This window comes from Loxodonta africana, chromosome 5 (genome assembly GCF_030014295.1).
Source record: "Loxodonta africana isolate mLoxAfr1 chromosome 5, mLoxAfr1.hap2, whole genome shotgun sequence".
Taxonomy (NCBI): domain Eukaryota; kingdom Metazoa; phylum Chordata; class Mammalia; order Proboscidea; family Elephantidae; genus Loxodonta; species Loxodonta africana.
In genome coordinates this window covers 25,883,784-25,898,515 of record NC_087346.1, presented here as the reverse complement: position 1 = coordinate 25,898,515, position 14,732 = coordinate 25,883,784, and the positions used below count along the sequence as shown (strand labels likewise).

The following is a 14,732-nucleotide window of genomic DNA, read 5'->3' as shown; positions in this document are numbered from 1 at the left end:
CTGCTCTTGTTATTTGTTTTCTTTCAAACTTCATTTTGGAAATAATTTTATTCATAGGAATTTCTCTTGAGAGAGCATATACTTCTTTAGAAAAATATCTTGGTAAGTATTTGGAATAGAAAGTAATGCGCACAGTGTGAGAAAAGGTGCAGATGTATTTCTTTGGAGAAAGAATGAAAAGGGAGAGATGAAGTGGGGGTGGGAAGAATAGCAGCTACATGGTGAAACCCACAAAAGTGGCAATGGGCCCTTCCCTAAGTCCCTCCAAACCGTCTCTCTAGAAATCATGGCACACATGGAATCGCTGTCCTGTGAAAATAGGATAAGAGCCCACGTTTTCCATTCCAGTTGACTTGGGAGAGAAAGGGGTGTTCTGACAATGTAAAATCCAACTCATAGCAGCCCCATGTGACAGAGTAACCTGCCCCATAGTTCCTAGGCTGTCATTTTTATGGAAGCAGATTGCCAGGTCTTTCTCTGGTGGAGCCGTTGAGTAGGTTTGAACTGCCAACCTTTTGGTTAGCAGCCAAGATCTTAACCACTGCACCACGAGGGCTCCTTAACCTCTTGCCATCAATTCCAACTAATAGGGACCCTATAAGACAGAGTGGAACTGCCCCATAGAGTTTCCAAGGAGCACCTGGTAGATTTGAACTGCCAACCTCTTGGTTAGCAGCTGTACCAGTTAACCACTACACCACCAGGGTTTCCGAGGGCTCCTTAAGGCTTCCCTTAAAACAAAAACCAAAGGCGTTAGCATCGAGTCGATTCCAACTCATAACAACCCTACAGGACAGAGTAGAACTGCCTTGTAAGATTTCCAAGGCTAAAACCTTTATGGAAGCAGACTGCCACAGCTTTCTCCAACAGTGCGGCTGGTGGGTTCAAACCACTGACCTTTCAGTTAGCAGCCAAGTGTTTAACCACTGCACCACCTTCCAGAGGACATGAAAATGGGGATTCAAGAAAATGCAGTCTAGATATCGAATGATATCTAGTTTTTATAGAGAAGGAAAACTCCAAACACATTTAATGTAGTTGCTCTTATTATTATGTGTTAATATCTCCTTATCATTAATAAACGCTATGCCACATCCTAGAGGGTTGCTATGAGTTGGAATCAACTCGATGGCAATGGGTTCGGTTTTTGGTTTTTTATGCCACATCCAAGGAAGTTACACGAGTGACCGGCTAATGCAGGAGAAGGTGAGGTGTGAACCTTTCAATGGTATTTGTGGTCTAACTAAGAATTACTGGTCTAAATTTTGGATCTTGGCTTACAATTTAAATGTATCAATGTGCTATTTTATGAGTATTAAAAAATTGAATTCTCTAATCTATTTTACTCTATTACAAAGTCTTAAAAAGTGAATCAAATGCTGACCATTTCTTACAACTAATTTACCTATGAGACTACTTTTTATTCATGGTTGTAATCTGAGCACTATTATATTTTGTGACCACCCTCTTGGTTTTCAACTGCTACATTACAATCTTTAAAGTGTTCTGTGGTTAAAAAAGTTGCCTGGAAAGGAATGCTTACTTGCATGGAAATCTGCTAAAATTATCTATAGGAAACACACAAATACAACTCGCACAAAAAACATTAGGTATTTTTCCGGCTCTTGGGTCTTTATTTTATATAGTTCGAGTTACTGCTGTCTGCATAATTTGACCTGGATCTACTACTCCTATTTGGAAAAATCCTTAAAGAATGAAACTATTTATCTGAGAAGTTGATGCTCTGCTCTCCCGGTGAGAATCAAGGACTCTGAGAGCTGAAAGAGAATTTTAAGCTCATTTATGACTCTGTCTTTATTGCTCGCCTACCTCCACGTCTCATGTGAAAGCTGAAGTTTATTAACTTGGCCCCAGTCATAACGTTAGTTAGCAGCAAAGCTGGGAACAGAGTCAAGGGTCTGGATTCCCATCCCAAATCCCTTCCCAGTACTTTACACAATCCCACAAAAACACTTCTTAAACCATTAACAACATTCATCTAAAATATGGGAAAGATACTTGCAGTCTGTAAAACCACTTCTGTTGTTCAGATTCTCACTTCCCAAAACAAGGGAACAGCTATCAAAGTCTGGAATATATCTAAGGAACTGAAAGGAAATGATTCTCAAGGTAAAATGGCAAACCACTGAACACCACTATTAAAAAGATAAGAAAACAGAAATAGATCTAAAACGGTTTAGAACAGTGGTTCCCAAACAGTGGTGGCGCCAGGCTCTAGGGCCCTGCAGAATGTGTGGGGTGTACTTGCTGCCACATGATGGCGGTGCTCCTGACATTTAGTGTCCGGGGCCGAGATGTTAAACGGCCTGCAGGGGACTAGAAAGCCCCTCGCAACAAGAAAAAGGGTGAAGATTAAATGCCAATAGCATCCCCTTTTTAAGAAGCATTAGTTTAGAAGAACAAATGATTAAAAGATCCACAACAGGGTATTAAATGAAACAGGTGATTTGGGGTGCCTCCAAATGAAGAACCCTGGGTGCTGCATGCAGTTTACAATCAGCTGCTAACCTAAAGGTTGGCAGTTCAAACCCGCCCAGCGGCTCCTCAGAACAAAGGCCTGACAAACTGAACAAAGGCCTGGCAAACTGCTTCTGTAAACGTTACAACCCAGAAAACGGTATTGAGCAGTTCTACACATGGCGTCGCCATGAGTCAGGGACTAACTCAACTGCAGCTAGCAACAATCAAATGATCCCTTCCTATAATCTCTGCTCTGGTATTACTGAGAGTGGTTCGCTTGGGTCTGGCAGGGCAAAAAAATGAATCCTCTGCCTAAAGTTACTTAGTGTTTCCAAGTTTTCTCCAGACATGAAAACATCTGAGAATCTTACTGGGACCAAATATAAATAAAAAGCAGAATTGTTTCATATGGTTTTACATTCGAATCTGACTGAGAGTTGGCAGGGATACAATGTTTTGTAGTTTTCCATGCATTCACAATCACATGGTATGAAAGACGGTCCTCAAACGAAAACCTACCACATGTGAAAGAAAACATAGCTGAAATCCATGCAGTGAATATGCTTGTACCAAGTGCCCAAAACAACTATGCTTTGAAATTCTGTACATTTTCTGGGAAACCAGTTTTGTACGTGTATGTGCATTAGACTCTCTGGATGGTCACCCTATAACCAAGCTGTTGTTAGCTGCCGTGGGGTCGGCCTCTGACACACGGTGATCCTGTGTACTATGAACTGGTCCTCTGCCATTCCCACGATTGGCTGCAGATTGGACCCTTGTGAGTCATAGGGTTTTTACCGGCTGATTCTCAGAAGTAGATCGCCAGGCCTTTCTTCCTAGCCCATCTTAGTCTCAAAGCTCCACTGAAACCTGTTCAGCATCACAGCAACACACAAGCCTCCAGTAACAGATGGGTGGTAGCTGCACGTGGGGTGCACTGGCCAGGACTGAAGCTGGGTCTCCCACAGGGAAGGCGAGAACTCTACCACTGAACCACTACTGCCCTCACTGGAACCAAGGACTGCCCTGCACTTTAGCATTCAGGTTTATATTTGTGTTTACAATCACACTGTAGCCCAATGGTTCTGGGATAATGAGAAAATAAAAGAGATTAATTTTTTTTTCAATTTTTATTTTGCCGTAAATGAAAGCTGACAAACCAAGTCAGTCTCTCATACAAAAACTTATATACACCTTGCTATAAATACTCCTAGTTGCTCTCCCTCTAATGAGACTGCACAATCCTTCCCTCCACTCTCTACTTTTGTGTCCATTCAGCCAGCTTCTGACCCCCTCTGCCCTCTCATCTCTTCTCCAGACAGGAGCTGCCCACACAGTCTCACGTGTCTACTTGATCCGAGAAGTTCACTCTTCACCAGTATCATATTCCATCCCACAGTCCAGTCTAATCCCTGTCCGAAGAGTTGGCTTTCGGAATGGTTCCTGTCTTGGGCTAACAGAAGGTCTGGAGACCATGACCTATGGGGTCCTTCTAGTCTCAGTCAGACCATTAAGTCTGGTCTTTTTACAACCCACTGCTCTCCTGCTCCCTCAGGGGTTCTCTGTTGTGTTCCCTGTCAGGGCAGTCGTCAGTTGTAGCTGGGCACCATCTAGTTCTTCTGGTCTCAGCCTGATGTAGTCTCTGGTTTATGTGGCCCTTTCTGTCTCTTGAGCTCGTAATTACCTTTTGTCTTTGGTGTTCTTCATCCTCCTTTGCTCCAGGTGGGTTGAGACCAATTGATGCATCTTAGATGGCCACTTGCTAGTGTTTGAGATCCCAGACGCCACTCTAAAAGAGATAAATTTAACACATAAATATGCTTTCACACCAAGTAAAAACTGAAAGCTGGTATGCTGTGCCATAGGAGTGAAAGATTCATGACTGTTCAAACAGAGAGGCCCAGTGGGAGAAGTGAGTCATCACAGGGCAAGTGTAGCAAGGCAAGCTGACCTCACCAGACCCTTCATGGGGCACTCAGGGGCATATGAGTCAGAATCAACTCAGCGGCGACAGGTTAGCTTTTGGTTTTACCTTGCAAGGGTAATTTAATAAATGCTGTCAAATTCCATTTGGCTGGTGTTTTATCATTTTCTTCGTCATTAACTTGGACGTTTCTTTTGTATTATAGCTGCATAGATGCTGTAACTATGATTAACTTATACTTTCTTTTAAATATTCTACATTGAAGTAGCATTAAAATACAAGACGTCAACATAAAGTATGCCAGATGTCTGGAACTTCTGAGTCTACCCACATTACCTTCTTTTAGGAATTGCCCTTCACCAATGCCACAGCGTTGGTGGTATAATGGTTAGCCTAGCTGCCTTCCAAGCAGTTGACCTGGGTTCGATTCCCGGCCAACGCAGGCAAACAGGTTACATTTTGGAAACCCTGGTGGCATAGTGGTTAAGTGCTACGGCTGCTAACCAAAGGGTCAACAGTTCAAATCCACCAGGCGCTCCTTGGAAACTCTATGGGGCAGTTCTACTCTGTCCTACAGGGTCACTATGAGTCGGAATCGACTCGATGGCAGTGGGTTGGGTTGGTTGAATGACATATAATGCTATGGGCTACCTGCCCTAACAGAGGAGTCAGACAACCCTTCTCTCCTGAATACAAAGATTGGTCCAGGGTAGGCACGTGACCCAAGCAAGGCCAGAGTAATTCTGAGAGGACTGACGTAGATAAGGAGTCCCTGGGCGGTGCAAACGATTAATGTGCTTGGCTGCTAACATAAATGGTGGTGGTACAAGTCCACCCAGAGGTGCCCTGGAAGAGAGGCCTGGTGATGAGCCATTAAAAACCCTACTACGGGGCACAATTCTACTTTGACATACATGGGGTCACCACGAATCAGAACTGACTGGTGGCAACTGGTTTTTGGATGTACACAAGAAGGTATTTCTCTAACACCGGACGTTTAAGACCTACATACTCAGGCCAGGGAGAAACTTGATTGGCACGTGGAGAAAACACTCAGGGAAATAAAGCCAACATAGGAGAGAGCAAAAAGATGGATGGAGGGTTGTCTGACTCCTCTGTTGAGGCAGACAGGTGGGTGGACGGACTATAGACAGGATCTATATCATTTAATCAGCTAAATACACAGCCAAACCCAGGCACTTCAATTATGCAAGTCAGTTCCATGCAAGTTTGAGTTGAGTTTCTATCACTTGCGGCCAAGTTTTCTAATATACTGGAGATCACTAAAATGTCCTTCTTTAACAGGGGTACATTGCTTAGTTTGAGAAACATTGGATTCTATGATCCTGCTAACTCTAAAGGTCAGTGATTCTGTGTGTATTTTAATTACTTTACAAGCTCAAAAGATCAGGATCTTTACTTAGGAGTCTAATATTTTATAAGCATCACTGGAGATGAGATACCAAATAAGCTCGGTTCACTTCTACGCTTGGGTGTAAATAAAATTATTGAGAGACGATAATCTGCAAACAGTTAATCTTACTTTACAGTACATTTCAGAATCAACAGAGAAGTCTCCCCTCTCCTGAAGAATAAAGAGGGTAACGGTGGCACGTAAGACTTTAAAAACATGTTCACTACAAACTAAAAAACAGAAAAATAGACGTATCTTTACAGGCTTTTTAAAAGCTCCTTTAGAATACTTATCAAAATAATTCTTATGAGCTTAATACTCAGTTTGTTTTATCTGCCTTAAACATCTCATTGGCAATAAATATGAACAAAAATTATATCTATCTACCATTCAAAGAAAATGAATAAAGCAGTTACGTCTTAAAAATATAATGTAATTCAAAATAAAATGAGAATAGCAAGTCAGCAAATAAGATTACTGAGTTAAATATCAAATGAATGACTCATGTGGAAAGGTTTTCTTCAATCTTTATTCCTAGGTATGCAGCCCACAGGCACTTTTTAACTGAGAACCTGACATAACACATATTTCCAGAGCCAACCTTGGTCAGCTGTAACACCGGTCAACTACATCTACATCTGTGTGGCTAAACTAATTTCATAGAAAGTCCTGCAAAGTCAGTTGCTAGTCTGCATCCGAAATTCAGAAACTGGTCATTTTTCAACCCTCCAGTATCAATCAACTTAGTGATTTAATTGGCTGACAGTTCTACTAAAGGCTTTTATCCAAGCAAGAGGTTTTTATCCTACCATCAGCTCTAAGAACAAAAAACAAATATGACTCAATACAACAATTATGGGTTCAATTAAATATTAGGCTGAAAATTAGTTGGGATAAGCTAACAAATACCAAGCAGTTCTGTTTAGCCTTTTCTGGTACAAAAGAAATCCTTCCTGAGCGTTACTAAAACACACTAGGAAGCCCAGGCAAAGTTCAAAGCTGATGTGTGTTCTCGGATCTAGCGGAAGGGGAACGTCTGAGTAAGACACCATTCCTGTAATCAGGAAAGAGTCAGGATACAAACTTTAGCCAGACAACTTGAAAGAAGTTTCAAATATATTAAAAGAAATGCTACTAGAGAGCAAAGTCAAAACACCTCTTTAGGAAAATTATTTAGAAAGACAATTCTGAGGCACAGCATAATGAAGACGCTAAAATGATTGCTAATCTTGGGGCATTAAGGGCACGATCTCGTGACCATATTGCCATTTTCTACCGATCTTCAGAGCACAAACTGAAAAAGAAAACCCTGCTGAATTGGACTCCAGGTCTTTTTAAGTTTGGTGTAACTAAGCAGACAGATTGACTGAGATCTCCACCTATGAGTACCTACGACTGTATTACTTTACCACCTTTTTAGGAATCAGGTCATAAATGGGTCTGAACTTGAAACTTTGAGGTCACTAGAGATAGGAGGGCAATGAGAAGCATCATTTCAGGAGGACATCAATCCACGTGAGTGCTTCCAGGGCACTAAAAGGCAGCTTAGAGCTGGCTCTATGGGCCCTAACTATAAACAATACAGGGGAAAAGGCCATGACTGCACCAGGATCGCCACCATAAAAATATGAGAAATAGTGACAAAGATTCAGTTAATGCCTAGAGGATTTTATTGTCTTCAACACTAGCAAGTGCTTACCAAAATATGCATAACAAATCATTTGCCTTAAAACAGTGAACAAGTCTATATTTCTACATAACTATAGAACAATAACTTCTAAATGGATAGTGATACTTATTTTTATCTATCACCTCATCTTAATATAGATGTTTTGCAAGTAAAAATGTTACTCCTTTTAAAAATGAGAAAAAGAATTACAAAGAAAAAAAAATGAAGAATCCCAAACACAGGACCTGGAACCTCAACCAATTCAGTACAGCTCTGCGGTGTCAAGTAAAAATCTATCACAGAGAACTACATGGGAGCTAGAACTTCTGTTTCTGGACTTTGATCCAAGCAGTCATAAAACCTTGTCTTCAATTACTATCTCCTATTTTCCATTATGGAAACGCTGGTGGCACAGTGGTTAAGAGCTACGGCTGCTAACCACAAGGTCGGCAGTTCGAACCCACCAGGCGCTCCTTGGAAGTCCTATGGGGCAGCTCTACTCTGTCCCATAGGGTCGCTAGGAATCGGAATCGACTCAACGGAACTGGGTTTGGTTTTAGATGCCAAATATTCTGCACCTTTTGCCCAGTACAAAACACAGCAATAAAAAATCAATCATGTCACCCCTACAGTACTAAATGACCTAAAACATCACCCACAATCACAGAGCTGATCAGTAAGTAATGAAAGGTATCATTATTCTAATATACTGTCAAGAACAACAGCAGCCATGAAGCGGCATTAGCACTAGGAAGGCTTCAGTTGTGAACGTGTATGCATCAGAGCTCTTCATTCACAGTGTCTCAGGCTCAAAAGACTGCAAGCTGTCCAGAACAGTGAGGATGTGAGTTTCCAGATGTTGTAATCAAGTAGCCCCAAATTAATTTTTATGCCAATAGATTACATCATGAATTGTTCGAATGACATTCTCAAATTCACATAAACAAGTTGTGATTACTATAAAACACCTATTGCTAGGCTACAACCTGTAACTTTTAAAATGAGGTCCTTTGCTCTGTGTTTGAAGCTAGTTATAGAAACAATATAACATAGAGCATAATTGCTTTCAAGGTTAACTAAAATTTATAGGTGTTAAGGAGCCCTGGTGGCACAATGGTTAAGTACTCAGCTGCTAACCCAAAGGCTGGCGTTTCCTGCCCACTCAGAGGCTCTATGGGAGAAAGAACTGGTGATCTGTTTCTGTAAAGATTACAGCCAAGAACACTCTACGGGCAGTTCCACTCTGCACACACAGGGCCACCATAAGTCAGAATCGACTCTATGGCACCCAACAATAACAACAACAAATGAGACTACAGGAATGCCAGAGCCTGCATTCTGTTCAACGACTACCACTGAGTACAGATTATTCAGTCTGGGATAGGATAAGGACACATACAAGGATGTCAAATTAAATCAAATAATACAGAAATAGTTCCATCAGCAAGCCTGTTTACTAGTGCAGATGGACAATCTGAGTGAGTCCAAATTTATTTTGAATCTTAAAACATGCTAGATGCTTCTACAGAACTATTCTGTTTCATACAACCAAAAACCAAACCCAGTGCTGTCGAGACAATTCCGACTCACAGCGACCCTACAGACATTGTAGAACTGCCCCATAGAGTTTCCAAGGAGCGCCTGGTGGATTCGAACTGCTGACCCTCTGCTTAGCAGCCGTAGCACTTAACCACTACGCCACCAGGGTTTCCATTCTGTTTCATAGGCTTCCTGAATTGCATATAGTATTCACTTTACATTTACAAAGTCTAACAAAAGGGGAAAAAGCAATGTGAGCTTCCCGTTTATTACAAAAAAAAAAAAAATTCTTAGCCATAAGCTATAAAGTTAAAATGTATGCAATAAAATTTTACCACAGTCATGTGAACCACACGGGGCTTAGTAGTTTGGTATTTCTATAATCAACCAATGAGCAGCCTCTCACTCTTTATTTTAAAGTAAGTTTCCAGTTAATAAATAGCACTGAGCAAAATCCCAAACTGGAATACTGTTTCAGGAAGAACCTCCGGCTACATGCAAATTCTTCGATTATATTTTTTACAGTGACAACTTTCAGCACTTTATACCTCCTAATGCTGAGGGCCTGCACGACTCTTAAATATTTTACACTTTCATTTTCTAACTTACACTCAACATACTCTTCTCTTAAAAGGACAAACACACACATGCCTTAGAAAGCTTTCAGCCTATTGCCAACATCAACTGTAATATAAAAACCTTAACGGGGGGAAAAATCTTTTTATGGAGTCTCAGGTGATCTAAGCTTCACAGAGGGAGCAATGTAAACTTGAAAATTCTAATTTTAATCCTAATGGGAACAAAATGTAACTGTGCTCTTTCAACTTATCTTCGAGTAAAATGTGACTACACTTTCGGTTTTTGCAAGCTCTTAAAATGAAGTGTTCTTAACTACTAGTCAAAAATTACCACCAAATCGTGCCAAATTTACATATTTGAAGGAAGAGGGAAGAAAAAAGAAAAGGGCGTTTATGCTGTAATGTCAGACTAATAACGTTTTCCTTTAAGCTATTAATAAACCGCCTCAGAACGCGTGCAAAGCACACCTTCACACACACTAAACAAAAAACCAGCCTAGTTCGCCTCCCCGCTTGCCGTTTTATGCGCTGTAATTCATGAGCGGAAGGGTGGGAGTGTGCAAGGGAGAAAGAAAACTGGGGACAGATGGCCTCGGAGTAGCAGGTGACCTCTGAAAACTGTCAGTCCATAAAAAAAGAATAGCAATCGATAATTCCAGACCTAGATGGCGTTAGTGCCTCAGCCTCAAACTCGCAGAAAAGTGCCCTTCGTAAATAAACCGCTTTCCTTCCAGAGTTATCCACTAAATCTATCCTCTGGCGGCTCCTGGTTTAGGATCTTGAAGGAAAAAAGGGAAGGCCGGACAGGGATTTAACGAAGGAGATCGGAGTAAATTAAGTAGAAGAGATAAGATTTGACCTGGAGCTGTTGCCTCCATCAAAAATGCGGAAAGTGATCAAAGGGGCACCAATTTTAAACGTTCCTTAGGAAAAACAGGGTTGAAAAAAACCCCAAAGCAATACATAATACATCTGCAAGAGAATAAAGGGACACAAAAATATCACATAGGTCATTTTCACTGGGGTATCGCCCCGTCGGTGTGACCCGGGCCCCACCACCCCTTACCCGTCCCCATCGCGCCCCGGGGAAGTGATGGGGCGGGGGATGCAGTAGCAAGTACCTTGTTTTGTCTCCAAAGGGCAACATAGCAAACGTAGGAAGTTCAAGATGCAGACCCTGCGGCCTCGGCCGAGTCTGTACTCCAGGAGGCGCGAGCGGGGGAGGGTGACAACCTGCCCAGGTGAAGCCGACGACTCGGAGCGGGCTCCCTACGGCCCCCGACGCCGCGCCGCTGACCGCCGCTGCCCGCTCGTCCCGCGCTGCGCCGCCCCCTGGCGGGGAGCGCCCGGCAGAGCCGCAGCCGCGCGCCGGCAGGCGGGAGTGTGGCGCGAAGCCTCGGTCGGCTCCTCCACCATCACCGCCCCGCGTGCATCTTCCTCCTGGCCGCGATGGCCAGCACTCGCAGTCCGACGGCCACTGCCCTGCGCTGGTGGCGGCGGCGGAGCTCAGCCCCTGCTCCAAAGGGGTGCGTCAGGGAGTCAGCCTGAGTCCGCGCGCAGGAGCGCTGTCCGCACCCCGGCCTCGCACTAACTCCTCAAGCTTCAGGGAGTCCGCCCGCCACGCTCCACCCTCCTCGTCCCTCGGCTCCGGTCTCAATTCCTCCCAACTCTCCCGCGAGCGTTTCCCACGCGCGCCCCGACTGCCTGCTGTGAGCTGCTTCCAAAGGGTCAGGCTCCTTCCTCCCCGCGCTCCGAAGCAGCCGCCCTCCGCCTGGCTCCCGACCAGGAGAAGCTGGCCTGTGGGGTCGGCTCGGGCCGCGCGGGACCCCTCAGCTCCCCGGGGTCCGCTCCCCGGTGCACCTCCCCCGCGCCCTTTGTGTGCGAGCCGTGGAGCCCCTCCTTCCAGCGGCACCGCCTTTTGCGAAAGCGCGAGTGAAAGGAGGCGCGCGGGACGAGGGGACTGGAAGGGGCAAAAGGCGACCGCACTCACTCTGGGAAGGTTCCGGCATGTTGTTGCCTTTGGGCTCTCCGGTCGTCTCGCCTCTACCCCGGCTTCCCCGCCCCGCCAGGGCCGGGGCGAGGGGGGACGGGGAGGAGCGGAGCCACTGGGACCGAGTTGGAAATGGTGCTTCCGGAGCTACAGGGAAGGGGCTCAAAAAAGTGTTTTGGTTTCGCTAAGGGGATTTAGGAAAACCAAGAGGCAGGAGAGGGGCTGGTAGAAGGCCCCATGAGCGACGTTATATAAAAATAACCTTGCTCCCAGGGAAGACCAGGGTGGCGGGAGCTGGGGCGGGGGGGTCGGCACATACATTTTTGTATTTGAACTTTGTGAGCAAGTTGGGTAGAATCTGACGCTTCGGTTTTAGTTACCGTACTCACTTTAAAGTAGAGGTATTTATCCATAACAGGACCAAGGACCTACTTCAAAAGCAAAGGGCCGGGGAACTGGTGGCTGCTTAATGGGAAGGAAGGGAAAATTCAAAGGGCGAAAGAGAACAGTCCCAGGTCACTCTCCATGCCCCGACTAGGTCTTCCGTGCGTTCTCTTCTTACCTGGTTGCTTTCCTAACAAAGTAAGAGAAGGTAAAGTCCCAGTGATCGTCCAGCCACGCTTCTACCGAGTCCTGGTCCCGCTGCTGCTGCGGCCGCCCGGGGCCGGGGTCGCCCCGCTCCATGATCTGCGCCGCGCGACTCCGCGTCTCGCTGGAGCTGGTTTTCCACCCTAGCTAGGGTCCCTCCCTCGGAGGAGCAGGACACTTCCTCGAGACCCTCCCCCTCCGCCTCGCTCCGGCCCGGTCGGCTGGCAGAGAGGCTGCAGGCGCAGGGCCAGCTTCCCGCCCCGCCCAGTCCCTCCAGCTCCGTACCGCTCCCAGGTGTAGCGGGCGGGCTCGGCCGCAGCTGCCCCTCTGTCTGCCTAGGGTCCGGCCGACTCTCGAGTACCCGGGTCCTGAGGCGGCCGTGACGACGACAGGCGAACTCTCCGGCAGCAGAGTGGCCGCGGCTGGGAGGCCGCGCGGCCGCTGGGGTGCGCTGTGAGGCGAGGCGGCTCCTGGGAAGCGCGCAAAGGTGACTGGATGTGTTCGCAGAGCGCCTCGCCTCGCTCTAGGAAGTGGAAGGTTGCCAGGTAGGGGACCCCTCCCAAGCCCAAAAAGCGGGAGTTTTGGGAGCCTTCCGAAAGTGAGAGCTGCTGCTATCCTGGGCGCTCTTCCTCGGGCCTGGGAGAACAATGACCGGGCCGCGTCGCTCTTCCTCCAACCCAACGCGTAGGTCGGGTAGGAGCCGGGACCTACTTCGCTCCACGCCCAGCCCGCCCGGCAACTCAAAGCGCCCCAGCGAGAAGAGTTGGGATGCTTTGCACCAAGACAGATTCCTGCAGCCCTGACCTCAAAGGTCAAGTGAAGTGTTGAGGGTCTAGGTGAACAACTTCCTACCAAGTCACACCGGTACTTAGTAATAATAATAGGTTAAGTGCCTTTAGCCATCGCATCAAACACCCCCTTTTTTTAATCACTGATTTTCTGGAAAAAGAAAAACGTGTGAAGTCAGAAAACAAAGGCGCCTCTGTACAATTAGATTGAGAATACCAGTGCAAATGGATAAAAAGTCTGACCACCTTGTGACTTCCTTGGTGGAGAAAACCATAGGAAGGTCCTCATGACTATGTGGAAACAGTAATTCTGGCTACCTTCCAGCTGTTCCAACCTTCCCAGGTTGATATGAGAGTGAACTAGCCATCTTGGGGGAAATTGCAGTCCCAGCAGATATATCATGGAGAGGAACCGCAGAATCCAGCCAACACCAGAACTGAGACCCTAGATATATGACCCCATTGAACTGTTCCAGCCATTTTCAGCTATTTAAACCATCCCATCTGAGGCCCCAGTCATTGTGAAGCAGAGATGATCTACCCATGCAGTGTCCTGCCAGAATTTCTGATCTACAGATCATTGTTTCCCACAAGTAAATTTGGGAGTGATCTGTTATACAGCAATAAATAACCAAGCGTCTGGTGACCTCCTAGCTGGGTCATCCCTGGTTGACTGCATCCCTTTACCAAAGGCTCTCCAAGACAGCCCACTCCATACAGCTCCTCTCAACTTCTGGCCAATGAAAGGTAATGGCTTCCTCCATTGCTAGCTGCACCATCCTTTGTTGCTGGCTTTCCTAAGTCTTGTCTACCTTTAAAATACTTCCTTAATTAAGTTCTCCTGAATTTCCCAGTTTGAGTGCCTTCTGTTTTCTGCTGGGATCCAAGCTGATATATCAGACTTGGTATGCATTTATTAAGACTTATTAGAGAACAGTGGAAACCCTGGTGGCATAGTGGTTAAGAGCTATGGCTGCTAACTAAAAGGTCGGCAGTTCGAATCCACCAGGCACTCCTTGGAAACCATATGGGGCAGTTCTATAGGGTCGCTATGAGTCTGAATCGACTCGACGGTAGTGGGTTTGTTTTTTATTAAAGAACAGGGGAGAAAGCTACAGTTTTTGTAAGGAATTTCAAAATTATGACTCAGAAAGCCACAGAAAAATTTTCCTAGTGTCTCAGGCTGGGTTCTCTAGAGAAGCAAAACCAGTAAAGCGTATAGAGAGAAAGAGAGAGAGAGAGAGTTATATCAACGAAGTGGCTCACACGGTTATAGAAGCAATAATGTCCCAAGTCTGTGGGTCAGGAAGGAGACTTCTCCTTATTCACGTACCTGAAGGGACTGGCAAACTCAAGATCAGCAGGTCAGAGCACAGGGCAGTTGCTCACAGGCTGTGAAAATCGATGAATCCCAAGATGGGTAGGCAAGAACACAGGTAAGCTGCTAGCTCAAGTCCCAAGAACCAGAGGTCATACGAACAGGAGCCAGCTACAGAGAAGACTGGAGTAGGGACTGGTGTTCTGAAATAACTTAGAAAAACTTAAGGAAATAAGAACACCATTCACCTTTTAGCTTTGCTTGTGAGAAAAATGGTCATTTTCTGGCACACTATATTGTTTTATTTCACAAGCACTTATGTCACACTTTCTGTGTTCCAGGTACTGTTTTAAGAGCTTTGCAAATAAGAATTCATTTATTCCTGCCAATAAATCTTATCCCATCCCATTGCTGTCAAGTTGATTGCAACTCACAGCGACCCT

The 14,732-nt window shown here is 45.4% G+C and overlaps 1 protein-coding gene across 1 annotated transcript in view; it reads right to left on the bottom strand.

Annotated features, from left to right (window-relative positions):
- Positions 1-12,169: 12,169 nt before the first annotated feature.
- The window catches only part of LOC111749206 (rho GTPase-activating protein 20-like), a 98,435-nt gene continuing 95,872 nt past the window's right edge, over positions 12,170-14,732 (bottom strand). The window contains exons 14-15 of the mRNA XM_064286265.1: positions 12,773-12,954; positions 12,170-12,706 (exon numbers count right to left, since the gene is read on the bottom strand). Coding sequence (XP_064142335.1) covers positions 12,170-12,706; positions 12,773-12,954 — 719 coding nt within the window. The remainder of the gene's footprint in view (positions 12,707-12,772; positions 12,955-14,732) is intronic.